The 23,749-nt window shown below is 36.4% G+C and overlaps 1 protein-coding gene across 3 annotated transcripts in view; it reads left to right on the top strand.

Moving 5' to 3' along the window:
- Positions 1-23,749, top strand: part of ALDH1A1 (aldehyde dehydrogenase 1 family member A1) — a 179,256-nt gene that overhangs the window by 103,844 nt on the left and 51,663 nt on the right. The window contains exon 2 of one of the 3 annotated variants that reach the window (XM_016960316.3): positions 23,371-23,450. The exons of 1 other annotated variant lie outside the window; for it this stretch is intronic. In XM_016960316.3, the coding sequence (XP_016815805.1) occupies positions 23,385-23,450 (66 nt within the window). In that variant the 5' untranslated portion in view covers positions 23,371-23,384. 3 annotated transcript variants of the gene reach the window in all.

Genomic DNA, 23,749 nt, shown 5'->3' with positions numbered 1-23,749 from the left:
GTCTTTCTCCCATAAAGGTCCATATGAGTTCACTCCAGGTTTTCAGGAAAACCTTATTCTTTGAGATCATTCATAGACCAAATTCCTTCTATATCCTTGGCACTGTCACTATTTATATGATCAGACCTGAATTTCCACCTCATCTAGCTTCTTGCTGATGGGAAAGCAAGAGAACATGGAGGAGGTACAGTCAATGTCAGAAATCACAGACCAAGCAGTGGCATGCTAAACTTCTGGAAATGTGCTGTGCAGTAATGTGGCAGCCTCGGTATTATTGCTATAGAAGATGAGGGTCATCGATTTTGGTGGGAAAGTAGCAGTCTCTCCCTCAGAGGGAGTAACAGTTGTCTACCTAGCAGAAGAACACCAGCCCAATCCACACTAAACGGAGATGTAAAGAATATGCTTCCAAATGTGGAGATGATCAAATAACATATCAATGATATTTTCTTGGAAGAAAAGTCCATAAAAATTCTTTGGGGCTTTCTACTTTCAAACTGAATTATGAACGATTCTCATAATTTCTGTCTCTTCCACTAGAGATGAGAGAAGGAAATATGATCTTTTTCTAGTCACCAAAATATCTATATATTTAGTTATTCCATGAGAACAAAGTTGGCAGAATAACAAGGTGATCACAGAATAAATTCACCTCAAACTAAGAGGAAAAAAAAAACAACTAGTGATACAAAATTGTCACAAATTAAGAACACTGGCAAGGTGATATAGTCATGGTCTCCTTATCTCACAAGGCAAATAAATATAAAATTTTGTGGAAATAGCCTTGTATATTAACCAAAAAAAAAAAAAAGCCCCTCACCAGGTCTCTTGTTTTGTTAAGCAGCTCATGCATAGTTTTGTAAATGAAAATTTGATATTAATGACTTTCTAAATGACTTTTTCTAATGACTTTCATACTTTGGACCAAGTATGCTGGTTGGGAGTCTTGCTTCTAAACTATAATATGAGTATTCTATCTCTGCCAACTCAGGTTGAACTATTGCTCAGGAAACTTAGAACTAATAAGTCATTAGCTATTCATTGAATAGATACTGGGTGGTCTATACCCAAATATAGGTACTTTTCTTTAATATCAATGTGAATAATTTTCAAAATGGGAAAACAATTATGAAAGATTCTATCATATGCAAAGCACTTCCCTCTGCACCACTTTTGGTACAAAGCTGAGTGACGCAGGCCGTTCTCTCAATTTACACGGTGCTAGAATGATGAGCCAGAGTATTTATGGGAGCTAGATGAAGAGATACATCAAGATAAGATTATCAAATTTCTGTAGTGGGTGGCCAGTCAGAGGAGGTAGGGACTAAATTGACTTGGAATGGTTAGGAGGGCAGTAGAACTCTGGGGGTATTATTGACCTCTTCAAACGTTAGTGTTCTCATCTGTACAATGGAAGAAATAATAATACTTTGGACATAGACTTATAAAGCACTTAGAGCAGAATCATGTTCACAATAGCTAGAAATAATTGCCAGTTGTCATTGTTGCTCTTTGTGTTTTAGTTAACATAGTTCTTTGAAAGTTTGATTTGGGATGATGAACAGGATTCCAACAATTGAAAACACTGGAGTGTAGGATGCCAGGCACATGGAATAGAATCATCAGCTGCTGGATATTTCATTGGTATGAATCCAGAATGCCACAGGACTTAGTATGGAGTTATTGAGTGAAATGCCTTTTCTATGCCAGATGCCTACAACAGACTGAGGCACCAAGGTTTTTCTGTCCTTGGTTTGTATTTAGAAAGAATTATTTTATTAACACAATTTTATGAATTTACCATTTTACACTTTTGAGGGAGAACTCCACCAGCCACTTTCCATATGTTGACTACGGTAAAATAATTTTTCCGTGCACATATCAATGACAGCTCAGATATGAAGAAACATAAAAAACATTTCTAAGGGGTCAGTCATCAGATGACCTCAAATGGTAATTGAATTAAGGATAGTTACATAATGTCAATTTCAATTCCCCTGAGAAGTCTACTTGAGTCAAGTGGTAAGGAATGAATAATTTGCAATTCTGTAGAGCAAAGTAGAATCTATGAACATGGATGCTTCTTAAAATCCAAACAACGACAACAACAAAACAGTATTTTTGGCATTAGTTGGGTGCTTCTTAGAATTTTGCAGTTTGGAGGGATTGGATTCAATACCTAATTTCTTATTTGGAAATGGAAAATAAACTTGTTAATGCTAAGTGAATCTAAATGAACCATAGCCTTTCCAAGAATTTGAACTGTTGACATTCATTTTCTTGAAGATATAGTTTGGAGTGCCTGCAGATAATTTTAGGAGATAATACATGTTTATGGAGTTTATGACCCATCTATTTAAGAAATCAGTCTTCATATCGGACTATATGGGAAAGAAATGTTCCATTACTTTTTTGGCTAGGAAAGTTAGATCATAGGATAAATATCTCCCAATGGTTTAGAGGGAGGCTTTGAAATCTGGGTCCAGGACAGATCATGATACTATCGCCTGAGGGAAACTATTTCCTATGTTCATATACCATTTGTTTTTTAAATGTTTAAATCCCATATTCTACATTGATATTCCTTTCTTTAAAGCTCTAGTAATCTGATTTCAGAGAGAAATGAGTTTCTAATTATCAGGATCTTGTCCAGGCCCTTCCCAAAACTAATGAGGATGGCTTATTAATATTATAAATTAATAGCTACTTTTGTTTTAGTCTTTAAATGAGGGAGAACATAAGATAAATCATCTTTAGTTTTTCAGAAAATGATCAGAAATAATGAAAAATATACACAAAATTTACCCTTTTAGAATATTCCTGAAGATCTATCCAATACATGCTAATCATTATTTATATCATCACAATATCTAAGAATTGCAATTGAACCAATATAACATGGGAACAAAATATTTTAAATGGTATGAAATTTACATTTCCCCAGTGCATCCATTGCTGAGTCAGTTTCAAAATAATAAAAACTGTATTTCTTGGGCTTTTAATATCTCTGATGTTGGAAAGTCTCTATCACCTATCAAAAAATCATCCGTTATTTGGGGTAGGTCTTGGGTTGTTACACTTGAAAGAGTATCTCTCTGCTTCTCATTTTCAAAATAATTTATTGAAGTGAAATTCAGATAACATAAAACTAACCATGTTAAAGTGAGCAGCTGAGTGGCATTTAGTACATCCTCAAAGTGTTACAGCCACTACCCTTATCTAGTTCCAAAACATTTCTATCACTCCAAAGTAAAACCCCTAACCTATTAAGCAGTTTCTCTCTATTCCGCTCTCTGCAGCCCCTGGCAATTGCCAATCTATGTGATGTCTCATCTGCTTCTCCTTTCTTGATTCATTCTTTTTAGCGAGGGTTCTTACCATGGTTTTTGCTTCCATAAAGTCATCTGACAGTACCTCGCTGCCATCATTTACAACGTAAGAAAGCTGATACTAGAGCCAAGGGTACAATCTCACTCTTGGTGGTTACTAAGCTGCAATATCCCCCTGCAGCCTGGCTGCTATCAAACCTCCCTGGTTACCCTATCTCCTGGGAATTTTTGCTGCCATGAGCAATATACAGGAGTCTTCAAAAATGCCAGTGATGATGTATTTTCTGGATCCATTAATGCCCCTAAGCCACTGTGGGTAGAATATGTCTCTCTTCCCTTTTGCATTTTTCTTTATCATGTGGGTAATAGAAATGAATCACTCACCCCTGTAATTTCTCTGCCTATGATGGAGGATGACTTTTCATTAATTAAGCACTTTTTTATTAATTAATTTCAGCCTACTTTGTTTCTACCATTATAATTAGAGACCATCTTTGGGAGAGAGGGTGCTGGGTCAGAAAGCAAATTTCAATAGCAAATGACCAGTTATGATCAGATTCAACTCTCATGTCTGACAACCAAAGCATATTACAGACCCAAATTTACTTATCTGCTGCTATCTTCATTTAGAGAGTGTTATTTCCAAGAAGATCTTATCCCATCCTTCAAAGATGCTCCTGATAGGCCATGTGTAATTATTCCAGACACACCCAAAAATGTCTCAATAAAAGTGGATTTTAGCTTGAATTTAGGTTCAATGTGGAACTCTATCTAAATACAAATATAAAACTTTATATTGGAAAAATAACAAACTGAGATAATTCTGTAATGTTTAACAGTAAATTAACCAAGAGTGTCTGTAAAAGGGAAAAGGTGAAAGAACAGATTCAAATTAGGAAAGATCTTCCAACACACATGCGTTTATGTATCTACATAACAGTTAAGCAAAAATAAAACTATAATGTAAGAAACTAAGAACATCTTCTAATATCAATTGCTATTCATAAGAAAAAGTTTCACAAAATAAATACAAACTCAAAATGGAGACCCGTAAAAATCTAGCAGATTTATAGCTCAATGGGTTTTTTTTCTTTAAATGACTGTGACTGTTTTTCTCTTCTGATTGAAAAAAAAATTCCATTTCATTCAGTATAGCAAGCTAGATAATGTGAAAATTCTTCTTCTAAAACACAGCTAAAAATGCAAGATACAAATATAATAAGTAGCCATCAAATGCATACTTTGCTAGATAAGAAAGGAAGAAAATCTCAAGAAGTCAAAAGAACAAAGAGGAAACTAAGAATTGGGCAGTAAACAAATTATTCCTGCCCTTGAGAATTTTCAGCTTTAATAGCCAAATAGCTTAATAGCCAAGTAAGGGGAGCAGTCAGGGTTGCGTGAAGAGGAAGCAGGAACTGAGAGGCCACATCTTTGAATAGCTTACAGTCACGAAAGAATATATAGAAAAATATGTTCTCTGAATGCCTAGATGGGAAGTCAACATGATCATAGCTCTTAACCTGGGCTATGGTGTGGGTGGGGAAAAAAAAGTTATTCCTTCCATACTCATTGTCAGTGTTTCAGCACTTAGACTTAAAACTGCAGCCCCTCCCAAATGTCTATCAAAGGAATATCAGAAAGATAGAATAAAATGTTCCTTCATCCTCCGAGGTAACAAAGGAACAGATATAATTTTATGTCTTGCATTTGGTTCTGATTATGTGGTAAATTGAGAACATTTACAAAATCATCTCAATATGATTCTTCTTTCCCATATAAAGATTTGTATAAGTGTATAATCCTGTTCTATTCCATAACACACCCTTGGAAGTGTTGTTTAAACAAACAAGCCTTTTAAGACATTCAAACTTTGAAGATTACTGCTGCGTTTTATGCAATGTATCTTCCAAATGTTCTTGTATGTGTTTCGCCTAAGTAATACTATTTAAATTGGTAAATTACTTTGAGATATTTATAGTAAGTCCAGAAGAAGAACTTTAGAATTTCTTCTTTCATTTATGCATAAAGACATAATCCATCTTATAATTCTGTTGAATTATTTAGTTAAACAACGATTTGAGGCTATTTTTTAATCAAAGTCAACACAAGACAATACCAAAAAGAGCACAAAGTTTTTTAAAAGATCAAATTAAGCTCTACAAAATAAAGTCATTGAAATTAAAAACTCAATGTGTAAAACAAACAGCAAATTTAAAAATAGCTGAATAGAGATTAAGTAGACTAGAGTATAGATATAAAAAATTTATCTAGGATGCAGCAGAGGAAATCAAGATATAGGAATTCTGAAATAGATTTAAAAATACAGAGGTTAGAGTGAGAAGGTCCAATGTATGTCTAATAAAAATAAAGACTAAGAAATCTTCAAAACTAATGAAAACAATGAAACCCAGATTAAGGTATCAGACTGAATCCACAAAAGAATAAACATTTAGACATATCATACTAAAAACAATATCATGGAAAAGGAAGAGAGAAGATGACATGTATAAATGACTGACAGAAAAAAATAAGCTGATAACATAGAAATATTATTAAATCCAAATTTTTAATGAAGAAAATGTCAGAAAAAAAAGGAAAGTTTCCCAACTTCTGATTATGGTAATGGCAAAACAAATAATTTGGACTGAAGCCTTTCGTGAAGAACAACTGTAATATCTGGACAAGGTATTTATATAAAAAAATCTCTTATACATATAAAATTGCTAAACAGATGGTGACACACTATTGGGCTAGATTCTAGGGCAAGATGGAGGTAATGGAAAGGAATCCCAGTGTTTGGGTTACCTTTACTTTGGGGGCATTTTCTGGGTGCAGAAGGTATACCTGAATATCTGAGAGGCTGTGCTACACAACTGTCAGCTTCATGGTACTTAGTCCAGAGCATGCAGAGAAGTGGTGGGAATAGTCCTGATGAAAGCCACTTACTTTGATGCCAGAATACTAGAGTCCGGTGTTATTTTGGAAGAGCTAGAGACACCAGGAGTTTAACAGTAGCAAATACACATATTCTTTGAAAGAAGGTAATATTGTCATAGGTCTGTGATTATTTCTATACACAAAATTTTAAATTCAATGCTTAGGACATAATGTCTAGCAGGATTATAAAAAAAAGAAATCTTGAACAAAATTCTGAGGAAACAACAGACAATATGAAGAGAAATGGAGATGTTTCATATATTGGATTTATCCAATATAGACTTTAAAATATCTGTGTTTAAAATATAAAACTGAAAATTTCAGAAGAGGCTTGGAAACCAAAAAAGAATAATGAAATAATTATTAAACTAACAAAGACCTATATCAAGAATTCACTGGATGAACTGTTTAATAGGAATTGGACATAGTTGAAGGAAGAATTAATAAATTGGTTAGGGTGGAAGAAAATTCCAATAATGCATCACAAAGAGATACAATAATAAAAAACAGAGAAGAGAGGATGAATGACTAAAGGATGCAATGACATAATCTAATAAAGCATAACTTGAGTTCTTAAAGAAGAGGAGAGGAAGAATAGAACACAAGCTATATCTCAGAACTTTCCCAAACTTATGAATATCATAAAGACTCAGATTCAATCATAGATGACACAAACACGTAGAAAAACATTCCATCTCATGGACTGGAAGAATCAATATTGTTAAAATGGCCGTACTGCCCAAAGCACTGTACAGATTCAATACTATTCCAATCAAACTACCAACATCATTTTACACAGAACTAGAAAAAAGTATTCTAAAATTTACATGAAACCAAAAAAGAGCTCATATACCCAAAGTGATCCTAAGCAAAAAGAACAAAACTGGAAGCATCACATTACCCAACTTCAAACTATAATGTAAGGCTGCAGTAATCAAAACAGCATGGTACTGGTACAAAAACAGACACATAGACCAATGGAACAGAATAGAGAACTCAGAAATAGAGCCACACACCTACAGCTGTCTGATCTTTGATAAGTTGACAAAAATAAGCAATGGGAAAGGACTGCCTAGTCAGTATAATGATGCAGAGATAGTGGCCTAGCCATATGAAGAAGAATAAAACTGGACCTCTACCTTTCACCACATAGAAAAATTAACTTAAGATGGATTAAAGATTTAAATGTAAGACCTCAAACTATAAGAATCCTCGAAGGAAACCTAGGAAATTCCATTCTGGACATTAGCCTTGGGAAGAAGTTTATGACTATGTCCTCAAAAGCAATTGCAACAAAAATGAAAGTTGACAGGCGGGACCTAATTAAACTAAAGAGCTTCTTCAGGGCAAAAGAAACTATCAACAGAGTAAATGAACAACCTAAAGAATGGGAAAAAAAATCTGCAAACCATGCATCTGACAAAGGTCTAATTTCCAGAATCTATAAGGAACTTAACCAATTCAACAAGTGAAAAATAACCCCATTAAAAAGTGGGCAAAAGACATGAGCAGATACTTCTCAAATGAAGACATACGAGCAGCCAACAAACAAATGAAAAAATGCTCCACATCACTCATCATCAGAAAATACAAATTAAGACCACAATGAGATACTATCTTACACATGTCAAAATGGCTATCATTAAAAAGTGAAAAACAACAGATACTGGTGAGGCTGCAGAGAAAAGGGAAGACCTATACATTGTTGGTGGAAATGTAAATTAGTTCAGCCACTGTGGAAAGCAGTTTTGGAGATTTCTTAAAGAACTTAGAACTGTCATTTAACCCAGCAATCCTATTACTTGGTATATACCCACAGAAAAATAAATAATTCTACCAAAAAGACATATGCACTTGTACATTTATTGCAGCACTATTCTCAATAGCAAATACATGGAATCAACTTGGGTGCCCAACAATGGTGTATTGGATAAAGAAAATGTGGTACATATACACCATGGAATACTATCCAGACATAAAAAAGAAGAAAATTATGTCCTTTGCAGCAACATGGATGCAGCTGAAAGCCATTATTCTAGGCAAATTAATGCAGAAACAGAAAAATAAATACATGTTCTCACTTATAAGTGGGAGCTAAGCATTGGTTACACATGGACATAAAGATGGGAACAGTAGACACTGGAGACTACTAGAGAGTGGTTGAGGGATAAGGGCTGAAAAACTACCTATTGGGTACTGTGCTCAGTACCTGAGTGACAGAATCATTTATACCCCAAACCTCAGCCTCACATAATATACCCATGTAACAAACCTGCATATGTATCCCCTAAATCTAAAATAAAAGTTTATTTTTTTAAAAAAAGACTCAGATTCAAGAAGCCCTATGAAGCAGGACAAATACAAAGAAATCCAGGCTGAGGCAGGAGGATTTGTTGAGCCCAGGATTTCAAGGCCAGCCTGGACAACATAGAAAGACCCCATCTATTTTATGTTTTAAAAGGAAGAATAAAAGAAAATCAAAAGAAATCCAGTCACAGGAACATCTCAGTGAAGCTGAAGAAAAAGAAAAAGATAAAAAGAAGAAAACACTTTTATCAACAAGAACAACCAAAAAGACAAATTTTCTTCAAAGGAACAACCATTAGGTTGACAGTTGATGGAACAACACAAAGGAAATAGATGGCATTGGAATGGTATCTTCAAAGTGCTAACATAACCGCCAACTTAGAATGTCTTTTCCAGCCACAATATACTCCAAGAATGAAGGTAAAACAAAGGTTTCTTCAGACCAGAAAAAAAAATCTGATAGAATTCATCACCAGCAAACTTTCACTAAAAGAAATAAAATGAATCACTAAAGGGCATTTTTCAGGTGGAGATAAAATTATTCTAGGTATGAGTTTAGAGATGCAGAAACAAAGAACAATAGAAAGGAAAAATATGTCAATATATCTAAACAAATGTATCTCAATAAATGTATAAAACAATATAAATATAATGCTGGTTGTATTTAAAATACCTGATTAAGATCTACTTGAATTTTTATGCTATGTATATGTATAAATGATTTTTAAAACATTTAAAAGAAATTAAAAGAACAGATTTCTGCTCGCAGCCAAGATGAAATTAAAAAGACTGCATTTGCCTTCAAACCTGTAACAACAAAATCTACAAAAACTCTTCCAAAAAATCAAAGAAAAAGAAATATTTTGAACTCATTCTATGAAGTCCAGATTATCCTGATAACAAAACTGGACAAAAACGTTTTAAAAAATTGTAGATAATATCCTTCTGAAACAGAGATGCAAAAATTCTTAAAATTTCAGCAATCAAACCCAAGAGGTATATACAAAGTTACTACTTCACAACCAAGTAAGAATTATCCCAGGAATGGAACATTAGTTTAACTTTTAAAAAGCAGTCAATGGCCGGGCGCGTAGCTCAGGCCTATAATCTCAGCACTTTGGGAGGCTGAGGCAAGCAGATCACTTGAGGTCAGGAGTTCGAGACCAGCCTGGCCAACCACAGCCAACAAGGTGAAACCCCATCTCTAGTAAAAATACAAAAATTAGCCCGACACAGTGGTGGGCACCTATAATCCCAGCTACTCAGGAGGCTGAGGCAGGAGAATCGCTTGAACCTGGGAGGTGAAGGTTGCAGTGAGCAGAGATCAGGCCACTGTACTCTAGTAGAGCAAGATTCCATCAAAAAAAAAAAAAAAAAAAAAAAGCAGTAAGTGCAAGTCACCATTTGATTGTCTCAATATATGAAGGAAAAGCATTTGGCAAATTCACCATCCATTCCTGATTTAAATGAAGGAACTCTCAGCAAACTAAGAATAGGAACATCTTCTACCTGGTAAAGGGTCTCTAAGAACGATCAACAGCTAACATTATAATAAAGGTTTAAGACATTTTCCCATGATGAGAAAGAAGATGGATATTTGCCTCTCACTACTTCTGTTCAACATTTTACTGCAGATCCTATACAACATGCTCCATCAAGAAAAATAAATAAAATGGCGCTCGGATTGAAAAGGAAGAAGTAAAATAGTCTTTATTTGCAGATGACATGTTTACGTATGTAGAAAATCTAAATAAATCTACCAGGAAAACAAAAGATAACAAGACTAACAAGTGGGTTTGGCAAGGTTTCAGAATATAAGATCAATATACAAAAAACAATTGCATTTTACAGACTAGCAACAAACTATAGAAAATTGAAATTTAAAATGCAATTTACAAGAGCATAGCAAACTGAAATACTTAGGAATAGATGTGACAAAAGATCAGGTACAAGACCTGCACAGTAAAAACCATAAAACGTTACTAAGAGTTAGCATATAATTCAGCAATCTCACTTCTGGGTATAGAGCAGATCCTCCAATAACATTTCTTTGTTCAACATCTTTTCATTATAACATTGCTGAGGGGAAAAAATCGATTTCCAGCTGGGCCACTGTCTGTAAGGAGTTTGCAGATTCTCCCCATGTCTGTGTGGGCTTTCTCCGGGCGCTCTGGTTTCTTCTCACGTCTCAAATCTGTGCATGTTAGGTTAGGTGAACAGGCATGCCTACGTGGTCCCAGCCTGCATGAGTATAGGTGTGCTTGTGTGAGTTTGCCCTGCAATGGGATGGCATCCTGGTCAAGACTAGTTACCACCTGGTGCCCTGAGCTGCTTGATAGGCTTGGCGACCCACAACCCTGAAATGGAATCAGCAGGTAAATAATCATCTTGTTTGTACTAATCTTTCTTAAATGTATGTATAGCTCACATTTATTTCAATGTTTAATATTAGAAGTGTTTTGGTCCTTACTCAGCAGTTTGGTGATGTTTTTGTGACCAGAAACATGCCATAGGAATTTAACTATTCTTCATATCAATTCGCCTGTGGTAAAATTGGTTTTGTTACATGCCATTCCTCCTAAAATTGCTGTTTCAAGAACCTATCAATGACATTAAGTGAGGACTTACTATTTATCCAAAGGAACTGAAATCAGTAACATTAAGAGATATCTGCACCCTCATGTTTATTGCAGCATTATTCACAAGAGCCAAGATATGGAACAACCTAAGTATCCATGGATAGATGAATGAATAAAGACAATGTGGGATCCATATACAGTAGAATATTATTCAGCCTTTAAGAGGAAGGAAATCCTGCCATTTGCAATAACATAAATGAATCTCAAAGACATTACACTAAGTAAAATAAGCCAGACACAGAACGACATGCATGATCTGACTTACATGCAGAATCTAAAAAAGTGGAACTCATAAAAGCAAAGAGAAAAGTGTTGGTTACCAGGTGAGGGAAGTGGGGGCGATGGGAATATGTTGGTCAAAGGGTATAGATATTCAGTTATATGGATGAGTAAGTTCTGGAAATCTAATGTACAGCATGGTGAATATAGTTGATAATACTGTACTGCATACTTGAAATCTGCTGAGAGTGGATTTGAAGTGTTCTCACCATAAAAAAAAAAAGGCGAAATAAATCTGGAGTAAAAAATAGAATATCCAGTAATATTAATATGCATTAAACATTTAAGTAAATATCCAGCAACAATGATGTTGCAATGATATATGTTGGGAGAGATGTAAATAGAATTTAAAATGTTCTATTGTGTTTGGATTCACTGAGGAAAAGAGTAAAAGTACTAATTAATTTTAGTCTTTGATAAATTAAAAAATACATGCAATTTCTAGAATAATCACAAAAAGAAGAGTAAAAATAATATATAATTCCAAACTAATACAACAAGGAATTCTAATCATAACTATGAGAGACGATTGATATGGTAGTTTGCACTAGTAATCATCTTACAATGTATACATATATCAAATTATAAAGCTGTATACCTTTAATATATAAAATTTTTATTTGTCAAGTATACCTCAGTAAGTCTGGAAAAACTTAGAAAGATCCAAGTCGTTTATCACTTATACTAAATATAAAAAATACCAAAAAAAGACTGTGAAAAATTAAAGAAGAAATAAGTGGGATATATATGTCATATTTGTGTGTGTGTGTATTTACTTATTCTAAACTTGTAAGCACATAAAAAACAGCCTTACTCTTGTAAGCCACAAAGATTTTGCGGTTGTTTATTACTAACCAATAGAGAAATTTTAAAGTGCACATCAAAATAACCCATGAATCAAGGAAAAGATCATAATGGGAGTTAAAAAGTATTTTGAATTGAGTAAAAGAGAAAATGCTATACAGAAACTTATGGATGCTGCTAAAGACATGCTTAGGGGGAAATTTAGGGCTTTAAATGAAAAAAAAAAGAAAAGCTGGAAAATTAAATATCTAAGTATCAAGAAGTTAGAGAAGGAACATCAAAACAACCTAAAGAAAATAGAATGAAGGAAACAATAAGAACAGAAATTAATAAAAACAAACAAACATAGAGAGGATCAACAAAGTCCAAAATCTTTGAAAAACTAGGCCAGGCGCAGTGGCTCATGCCTGTAATCCCAGCAACTTTGGGAGGCCAAGGTGGGTGGATCTCGAGGTCAGGAGATGGAGACCATCCTGGCCAACGTGGTGAAACCACATCTCTACTAAAAATACAAAAATTAGCCCGGTGTTGTGGCACGCACCTGTAGTCCCAGCTACCTGGGAGGCTGAGGCAGAAGAATCGCTTGAACCCGGAAGGCAGAGCTTGCAGTGAGCTGAGATCCAGCCACTGCACTCCAGCCTGGCGACAGAGCGAGACTCTGTCTCAAAAAAAAAAAAAAAAAAAAAAAACTAGCAAAGTTCACAATCTCCTGACAAGACTGGTCAAGAATGTGAACCTCTACAGACTCTCAAAGAGTGAAATTAAGCCAGGAAGGAAATACTGAGATTAAATAATGAATAATAAGTGAAGAAAATTTAATAAACAGGTAAAGTAAAATAGGAATTGAGTGAATAAAATAATAATGATATAATTATGACTCATTTGGGTGCTATAAATCAAGGTGGAACAAAAATTTATAACAGACAACTATAATATGTAGAATAGGACAATGAGAGTGTTCAAAAATCCCTGAATTCTTTGTAAGAAAAAAATAGTAATTATATTTACATGTAAGTTTGTTAAAATTTTTAGGTTAACAAAAAGCATTTCTTCCAAACAAGAACAGAAGTGAAAAAGTAGGAATAAATAAATTACTAGTATTATTATTATTAATATTATTATTATTTGAGATGGAGTCTTCCTCTGTTGCCCAGGCTGGAGTGTAGTGGCACAATCTCAGCTCACTGCAACCTCTGCCTCCCAGGTTCAAGCGATTCTCCTGCCTCAGCCTCCTGAGTAGTTGGGACTACAGGCACGTGTCCCCACGTCTGGCTAATTTTTGTATTTTTAATAGAGATGGAGTTTCACCATGTTGGCCAGTCTGGTCTCAAACCCCTGACCTCAAGTGATCTGCCCACCTCGGCCTCCCAAAGTGCTGGGATTACAAGCGTGAGCCACCATACCTGGCCAGGAATAAATAAATTATAATCAGTAAAACAGAAGATAGGCAAGAAGAGTGTGGAGCAGAAACTGCTAGTTACCTCTGCAATAGTCATTCTCCCCATTTTTAATACAACAAGCACTCCTTTCTCTTTTATGTGTAAACTTTAAATTCTGGGATGCATGTGTAGAACATGCAGGTTTGTTACATAGGTATACACGTGCCATGGTGGTTTGCCACACCCATCAACCCATCATCTACATTAGGTATTTCTCCTAATGCTATCTCTCCCCTAACCCCCCCACCCCCCAACAGGCCCCTGAGTGTGATGTTCCCCTCCCTGTGTCCATGTGTTCTCATTGTTCAACTCCCACTTATGAGTGAGAACGTGCAGTGTTTGGTTTTCTGTTCCTGTGTTAGAGTGCTGAGAATGATGGTTTCCAGCTTCATCCCTGTCCCTGCAAAGGACACGAACTCATCCTTTTTTATGGCTGCATAGTATTCCATGGTGTATACATGCCACGTTTTCTTTATCCAGTCTATCACTGATTGCCATTTGGATTGGTTCTAAGTCTTTGCTATTGTGAATAGTGCTGCAATAAACATACGTGTGAATGTGTCTTTATAGCAGCATGATTTATAATCCTTTGGGTATATACCCAGTAATGGGATGGCTGGGCCAAATTGTATTTCTAGTTCTAGATCCTTGAGGAATCGCCACACTGTCTTCCACAATGGTTGAACTAATTTACTCTCCCACCAACAGTGTGAAAGCATTCCTGTTTCTCCACATCCTCTCCAGCATCTATTGTTTCCTGACTTTTTAATGATCCCCATTCTAATTGGCATGAGATGGTATCTGATTGTGGTTTTGATTTGCATTTCTGTAATGACCAGTGATGATGAGCTTTCTTTCATATGTTTCTTGGCCACATAAATGTCTTCTTTGGAGAAATGTCTGTTCATATTCTTCTCCCACTTTTTGATGGGGTTGTTCAGGTAAATTTAAGTTCTTTGTAGATTCTGGATATTAGCCCTTACAACCACTGATTTTTAACTATGAACCAGGCTACCTAGAGAAAGCTTACAATCTTTATTTACCCTTATAGCTAGGTATGGACATGAGACTAAGCTAAGGTCAATAAGCTCCAAGCTTCAGGGAAACCTCCTCAAAATGTAGATGGACCCTAGACCTTTGTCACTTTCCTCTGAGTCCTGGAATTTAAATGTAATGGTTAGAGTTCTAGCAGTTTTCTCTTATCAGGAGGCAAAGTGCCATACCTTAGGGATGTTAGAGCAGTGAGGTGGAAGCAGCCTCTGTCTTTCCATTCTGACACCATGGCTGCCATGGACAACCTGCTTACAATCTGTTTATGTGAGAGAAGAATCCATTTCCATCTTGAATATTTATTTTGGGTTTTCCATCAGAGGCAGCCAAATTTAATCCTAACTGATCTAAAGACAAAGAGAAAGCACATCAGTAATTACAATAGATATAAATAAAGGAGTAAATATATATACACATTAAATACATATTAAACATAAACATTAAATAAAGACAGGTTGGAGTAAAAAGCAGTCCAGCTGTATGCTCTTTAAAACCTAAATCTAAAATATAAGGACACTGGAAATTTGGAAGTGTTAATTTGTTTCATTAAATAAAATTAATATTTTAACAGAAAAAAAAAAGTCAAGAAACTGCCAATGCCTGAAGTTCGGTTGGTGTTGTTTTGTCCTAATCAGAGACAGGAAATTCAAGAAAAAGATTATGTTGCAAAAATGATAATGTGTTCCTTTAGTGGTCTTAAAATATAAAATAAAGGACTAGGTAGTAACCTAAGTGAAAGGCGACTAGAATAAATAATAGAGATAGTTCGAGGTCTATGTTGGAGTGCAGTTATTCTCAAACTTGAGCATGAATCAGAATCACCTGGAGGGCTTGTTACACCACAAATTGCTGAGCCCCACCCGAGAGTTTCTGATTCAGTAGGTCTAAGATGGGGTCAGACACTGCATTTCTAAAAGATTGCCAGTGGATGTAGTTGTTGCTCCAACTTTGAGAACCTTTACTACTCAGCTTCATGGTTGCATTATGAGGAAATGGAACCCAGAGCTGCTCCAATGGTTCTGACGGCTGACCACACATTAGAATTACCTAAGGCACTTTAAACGCCCTTGGGCTCAAACTACTCCTACAGAGTCAGAATCTTTTATTTTTTGTTTGTTTGTTTTGAATTCCCCAGGTGATTTTAATGTGTAGCAGAGAGGCTAAAACTATTCTTCAGGTCTTCTGACAGTTTAAGAAGTTAAAATCTGGGGTTTAAAATGTTTCTAATTTGTACAGTATTGCACAGTCCACATAAAACAAATATGCAGGCTCTCAGGTTTGCAAACCCAGCAACATCATGAGGTGTGGCATTTAGCTTAGTTATCTGACAAGCAGTTGAAATGCAAAGCCAGGGCCTGGAAGATAAATTTGGATTGTGGTCATAGATCTGGATATGTATGTATAACTTTAAAATGTGAAAACAAATTCAAGCAAGCAAATGCAAACCAAAAGTTTTATATTCTCCAAATATAATAATTACTTTAAAAAGCAAAAGCTTTCACAGAAATCGTTATTTATTGCATAATACTTTTGCAATATAATAAATATTTATAATGCAACCAAAACTGGAAGGTTTTTAAAATGTAACTCTTTCTTCCTCTCTCACCATATAACATACTTGCTCCTTCTTTGCTTCTGCAATGAGTAAAAGCTTTCCGAGGCTTCAACAGAAGCAGAGCAGACGCTGGTGCCATGCTTGTACAGCCTGCAGAATTGTCAGCCAAATAAACCTCTTTAAAAAAAAATTATAACTTATCTAGTCTCAGGTATTTCTTTAAAGCAACATAAAATGCATTAACATCAAAAATTAGTACCAAGGAGTGAGGCATTTCTATAAAGATACTTGAAAATGTGAGCAGCTTTGGAACTGGGTAACAGGAAGACATTCGAAGAGTTTGTTGGGGAGGGGATACTCGAAAGAGGACAGAAAGATGAGAGAAATTTTGGAACCTCTTGGAAAGTGGTTAAGTGATTGTGACCAAAACGCTGATAGAAATATGGACAGTGAAGACCAGGCTGATGAGGTCTCAGATGGAAATAAGGAATTTATTGGAAACTGGAGCAAAGGTTACCTTTGTTATGCCCTAGCAAAGAACCTGGCTGCATTGTGTCCATGCTGTAGGGATTTATGGAAGTTTAAACTTAAGTGTAATGACTTAGAATCTGGCAGGAAAAAATTTCTGAGCAGCAAAGCACTGAAGATGTGGCATGGCTGCTTCTAACAACCTATGATCAGATTTGGGAGCAAAGGAAAAACTTAAAGTTGTAACTTATAATTAAAAGCAAAGCAGAGTGTAAAAATTCAGAAAATTTTCAGCCCGAACATGTGGTAGAGAAGGAAAGAGCATTTTCGGGAGAAGAATCCACCAGGTGGGGGAACAACCACTTGCTAGAGAGATTTGCATAACTAAAAGGGAGCCAAGTGCTAATATTCAAGACAAGGAGAGAAAGGCCTCAAAGCCATTTCAAAGCCCTCCCACCACAGACCCAGAGGCTTAGGAAGGAAGAATGGTTCTCGGGGTCAGATTCAGAGCCCTGCTGCCCTACACTACCTTGGGACATTGCTCCCCATACCAGGCCTCTCTGGCTCTAGCCTTGGCTCAAAAGGCCTTAGACACTGCTCTGGCCACTGCTTCAGAGGATGAAACCATAAGGCTTGGCAGCTTCCATGCAATGTTAAGTCTGCAGATATTCAGACTAGTGCCCAGGCAGGAACCTGATGCAGGGGCAGAGTTCCCACATAGGACTTCTACTAGAGCAGTGCTAAGTGGAAATGTGGGGTTAGAGCCCCAAACAGAGTCCTCACCAGGGCATTGCCTAGTGGAGCTGTAGGAATGGGGCCACTGCCCTCTAGGCCCAGAATGGGAGCGCCGCCAGCAGCCTGTACTCTGGAAATGCTGCAGGCATTCACTCCAGCCCTTGCAAACAGCCATGTGGGTTGTGCCCAGCAAAGCCATGGGGACAGGGCTACCAGAGGCCTCAGGACCACATTTCTCACACCAGAATGCTGAGCATGGAGTCAAGGATTACGCTGGAGCTTTAAGGTTTAACAACTACCCTGATGGATTTTGAACTTGTGTAGGTCCCATTGCCCCTTTCTTTTGGCCAATTTCTCCCTTTTGGAATGGGAATGTTTACCAAGTGCCTGTACTACCATTGTATATTGGAAGTAAACAACTTGTTTATTATTTTACAGACTCACAGGTAAAAGAAACTTGCCTTGAGTCTCAGATGAGGCTTGAGACTTTGAACTTTTGAGTTGATGCTGGAACAAGCTAGGATTCTGGAGGACTATTGAAAAGGAATGATGTATTTTGCCATGTGAGAAGAACATGAGATTTGGGGGAACTGGGGCAGAATAATATATTTTGGATGTTTTTCCCCCACAAATCTTATGTTGAAATGTAATCTCCAGTGCTGAAGGTGGGGTCTAGTGGGAGGTGTTTGTGTCATGCAAGTGGATCTCTCATGAATGACTTGGTGCTCTCCCCACGGTAATAAATTTACAGGAGAGCTGGTTATATAAGAGCCTGACACATTTCCCCCTCTCTCTTGCTCCCTCTCTCTCCATGTGACATATATGCTCCCCCTTTGCCTTCTGCCATGAGTAAAAGCTTCCTGAGGCTTCACCAGAAGCTGAGCAGATGCTGGTGCCATGCTTGTACAGCCTACAGAAACATGAGCCAAATAAACCTCTTTCTCATCTTTACTCTCTCTATATATACACATACATATATATACATAAATATATATGTATATAAAATATATAAAACACCTGATGAGTTTTTCATTGTAAGGTACAGATAGAAGCTTACCTTTATTTAAATGAGAATATTTAGATAGTAACAATAAACCTGAATGACACAAAGAATGATGGGTGCATGATCAATGACAACATATACATTTTGACATCTATGAACTTGAACTTTTATTGATTAGTGCATTAGTTTCCAATGGCTGCTGTAACAGTTATAAACTTGGTGGTTTAAAACAACACTTTTAGAAGCCAGAGATCTGAATTCAGTTTCACTGGCCAATATCAAAGGAGTGGACAGGTCAGGCTCTCTCCAGAGATTCTAGGAAAGAATCCATTGTCTTATGTTTTCCAGTTTATAGAGCTTTATTCTTTAATTATTTGTCTTCTGGTCCCCTTCAATAGCTTCAAAATATTGATTCATTGCCAGGGCAGGGGTGGTAAGAAAAGTTGTTTATATGAAAATTAAACTGAATATATTACAAACAATATCATCAAATTTCTAAACACATTGTTGGATAATCTGCATGAGAATTGTAAAAAAAAGAAAAAAGAAAAAATTGTGGAAATCTCAAAGTAGTCTACATTTTGATTCACTCATTGATGTCTTTCGTGTCTTTCTTTCTACACATTAAGGAAACAAACTGGAAACTAGACAAAACACTATGAGTACTATTTATGCAAGATTATTTCAAATTCCAAGCAGCAAATCCAGTTCCAAGAAATGGCCTCAACCCATAAGGTTTAGCAAAAACCTATTTAAACTCAAATAATTATCTTACAGAAGCTTTAATGTACTGTTTCTATTAGTGACCTTACTAATCAGTTAGTGTCCTGGTTAGACCAGATAAGAGGGGCATCTATCCTATCTCAGTAACACAAGCCAAAGAGAAGAACAATGAAAAGATATGTAAAGAGCAGGAGAAATCAGAGGTGAGGAAATTTTTCCAATTGAAGAAGAATGGCATGTGAACAAAAATTAGTCAACAAATACATATGTTCATATACTTGAATTCTGCCTTCCACTTCCATTTTTAACATCAACTTGTCAACTAAGTACAGACTCTCTCACTACATACAAGATCCACTTTTCCCAAATTATTAAAACTCAAATAAGCATAAGAGCAATGTGGTATCTGATAAAAATGTAGTAATCAAAAGCACAGGGATAGATTTCTTGCTAGGTTTACCAACAGGTAGACATGCTAAGGCAACAGAGAATAGTTAGGGGAGTGGTCATGTAACTGGAGTAGGAGAGGTTCATCTTCAATAAATGGTTCCAGCATCTTGAAATCAGGAAATATGAAAAGAAACTGTCTTAGTTCATTCAGGCTGCTATAACAAAAATGCCATAGACTGAGTGGCATATAAGCAAGAGGAATTAATTTCTCACAGTTCTGGAAGCTTGAAGTCTGAAATTAGGGTGCCAACATAGTTGGGTTCTGGTGAGAGCCCTCTTTTGGGTTACAGACTGCCAACGTCTCATTGCATCCACACATGGCAGAAACAGCAAGAGATCTCTCTGGAGTCCCTTTTATAAAAGCACTGATCCATTCATGAGGGTCCTACCCTCATAACCTCATTACCTCCTAATATGATTTGGCTCTGTGTCCCCACCCAAATCTCACCTTGAATTGTAGTTCACATAATCCCCACATGTCATGGGAGGGATCCGGTGGGAGGTACTTTAATCATGGAGGGGGGTTACCATCATCCTGTTCTCATGATAATAAGTGAATTCTCATGAGATCTGATGGTTTTATAAGGGGGTTTTCCCCCTTTTGCTGAGCACTTCTCCTTGCTGCCACCATGTGAAGAAGGACGTGTTTGCTTCCCCTTCCACTGTGATTGTAAGTTTCCTAAGGCCTCCCCAGCCATGCTGAACTGTGAGTCAATTAAACCTCTTTCCTTTATAAATTACCCAGTCTCAAGTATGTCTTTATTAGTAGCATGGGAATGGACTAATACACCTCCCAAAGGCTCCATCTCCTAATACCATCACATGGGGGGTTAGGATTTCAACATATCCATTGTGACTGGACAAAAAAAATTCAGTCCATTGCAGAAGCTATTTTTAATTCATCATATGACTTTTTTCAACATTTTAAAAAAAATTTTAAGTCCTGGGTGGCAGATTAGGTTCCTTTTATCTTTTCAGGAACTGAGGATTGAACGGAGTTCTGGAGATGTTTGTTGTAAAATGAAAGAGAAGTTTCAAGAATGGTTGAAGTCATAATCTATATGTTTCTTGGTATAATGAAAACTTTCACAAATGGCTGGAGAAGTGAAATTCAAGAGATGAATAAACTATCCTCTTATGTTTCTTGCTTCTCTCTCCATATGTGTGTGTGTGTGTGTGTGTGTGTGTGTGATTTAGTTTGTTCATAAGGAGGAAAAAGAAGATGAAACATCATTTGTCGATTACTCTCAAGTTAAAGGGACAGCTCCTCCTCTGCTGCATAGTCCTGGCATACCATAAAAATGTACAATCCTGGGTCCAGTTCTAAAATGTGCAACCTTGGTCCCTAGGTTCTCACAAAAGCCATTATTTCCTCTGTAAGGGATAGAAGTAGTCTGATGAAATCTTTTCCTCATATGCAGCAATTCCCAGAAATATGCTATTCTACAAAATAAGCTCTCAGGGCAGGATGATGCTTACCTCAAAAATATAGGTCTCAGGCCCTGTGGTTTCTAGGCAGAAAAGATCTGCTTAAGTGAGGTTAGGGCTAAAGAATTATGGATGCATAAATGATACTTAGTAAATATTTGCTGAAATTAAATGGGCAGGTGTGGTAACCTGTCTCCAAAGCAACTCCTTTTGCCTACATTCAGGAATGCCTGGTATAAAGGGACTGTTCTTACATAATTATCCAATAAAATACAATTGAGAATGATCATATAAGAAGTGAGATGACAAGCCAAGTATGTTATGAAGCCTTGAGCTTTCATTGGACATCAAATAAACCAGTATTTGAATCCACAAACAACTGTGACTCTGGGAGAAGAAAGCAGCAAAACACAGCTGTTTGGGCATGGCCAGAGCGCCACTCTCAAGTTATGTAACAGCTGTTGTGTAATTGTGCATTTAACTCAAAACACATTTTTGAGAGAGAAAACAATTAGACTTTCCAAAAAGAAAGAAACAGAGAAATGTTGAAAGAACACAGAAGTTTCTATCTGCTCTTCAAACATGAGACACGGGGGAGTCAAAGGCATTGGGAATGATATTGCCTTAGAATCTAGGGAGTTGGCCCGTGCACCAAATCTGGCCTGCCTTCTGTCTTTCTAAATAAAGTTCTATAGGAAAACAACTACACCCATTAATTTACCTATCATCTACAGTTTCTTTTAAATAGAGTCAAGTAAATTATATCAGAAACCATCCAGCCCAGAGGCTGAAAATATTTACAGAAAAAGTTTTGCAAACTCTTGTCTTAGATGAATAAAAAGTTATGTTTAAATGCCTGTAAGGGTGACTATTCACTGAGAAAACCAAAGCAGTTGATGCTTGAACCCATGTAGGAGTTCTCTTGTGGAGAATAGGGTAGAAATAGTAAACAGAAATAAGAGCCCAGGTTTGGGAGTCAGACTGGCCTGAAATGAAATTCTGGTCCTGCACTAATAGATCTGTGACCATAAGTAAGCTACTCACCCTCTGTATGTCTCTAAAATGGGGATATGAAATGAGGGTAGAAAGGGAAACAAGTGCTGCACCTGATTTGGGCAAACAATTCAGAAATTTTTAGTTTCCCTATGTAAGTCCCATATTCAGGGGAATTGGCAAGTTTCACTAGAAAAAAAAAATTGGTTGATTCTTCATAATCAGAGCATCCAAAGTATTTTATCTTGTTCCTATTGTAACGTTTGCTAGAGCTACAATACAATAAAGTATTGTACTTAAAATGGGAGTAACACTGTTTAAAAAATTGTCCTTCAGCTAAACATTAATTTAAGAACTTGAATTGTTTGGAAGCCCTGCTTAAATTTAGTCTTTGTACACTGCCTATATTGATAAATACAGACAACTTCCAAAACCAGGATTACTTTCATTTTAAATGAGTATTAATAGATGATATTGCCATATTTCTAATGGTGGTGATTGTGTGTGACAGTGTGTTCCGAATTCCCTAAAAGTCCTGCTGGCTTTTCTGTTCACATATAGAAAATAAAGATAATTTAGGGCTTCTGAGATCACAGTAGGTCTACTTACCCAGCGCTGAAAATACACAAGACTGATACGATATTTTAAAACTAACTTAGGGTAGGGTGTAGATAAAGGGCCTTTCTTCCCCAAACAGCACCTTGATTTTCTGGGAGATGGACTGATTTCCTGAAAGCCTTGTCCTGAAGACACCTGGCCAGGGTTCTCTCCTCACCAGCTTCTACTGAGAACAAGTGCCCTTTTAGACTCTTTTCAATCCTCAAATTCTCTGATTCCAAGTCTGTCAGAGAACAGAAAGTTACATAGTAGCATTAAAAAGCATGAGAAGTCAAAAAAATAATAACTGGCCTTAGTGGCCAGAGCAGCTGCTGCATACACTTATCACAGGTTTCGGCTTTGTAAATTAATTCATCTGCAAATAGTGCACTGTCTCCAGGTACAACTTCGATGCTGGAGCACTGGTTTCTTAAGGATTTAAGTTTAAAGTCAAAGGCTTCCTGCCCTAGGTGTTACAAATAAGTAGTGTCGTTTTCTTTTTTTGCTCTGAGTTTGTTCATCCAATCGTATCCGAGTATGCAAATAAACTTTAGCCCGTGCAGATAAAAAAGGAACAAATAAAGCCAAGTGCTCTATCAGAACCAAATTGCTGAGCCAGTCACCTGTGTTCCAGGAGCCGAATCAGAAATGTCATCCTCAGGCACGCCAGACTTACCTGTCCTACTCACCGATTTGAAGATTCAATATACTAAGGTGAGTAAAACTTCTATTTTCTGCTTTGACTCGGGTTTGCAAAAACTGCGTTTATGTAAAGCATTAAAGGTCAATTTAAGTAAATTTGTGTAAAGAGCCCTTTGCAAATATAAAAATAAAAGGCATGCAAAATGCAGGTCTCAGTTTAGTGTCCTGATCAAATATGATCTAAATTATATCAGACAATCTTTCATAAATTTATTTCTTAAAATATTTCCAAGCTAAAGGAATTCTCTTCTGTGTGAAAGGATTCTTATACCAGGATTCAGAGGACTTTACTAAGCACTTCTATTAACTTC

Source organism: Pan troglodytes, chromosome 11, assembly GCF_028858775.2.
Source record: "Pan troglodytes isolate AG18354 chromosome 11, NHGRI_mPanTro3-v2.0_pri, whole genome shotgun sequence".
NCBI classification, from domain to species: Eukaryota; Metazoa; Chordata; class Mammalia; order Primates; family Hominidae; genus Pan; species Pan troglodytes.
This window is presented reverse-complemented; position numbering and strand designations above follow the sequence as displayed.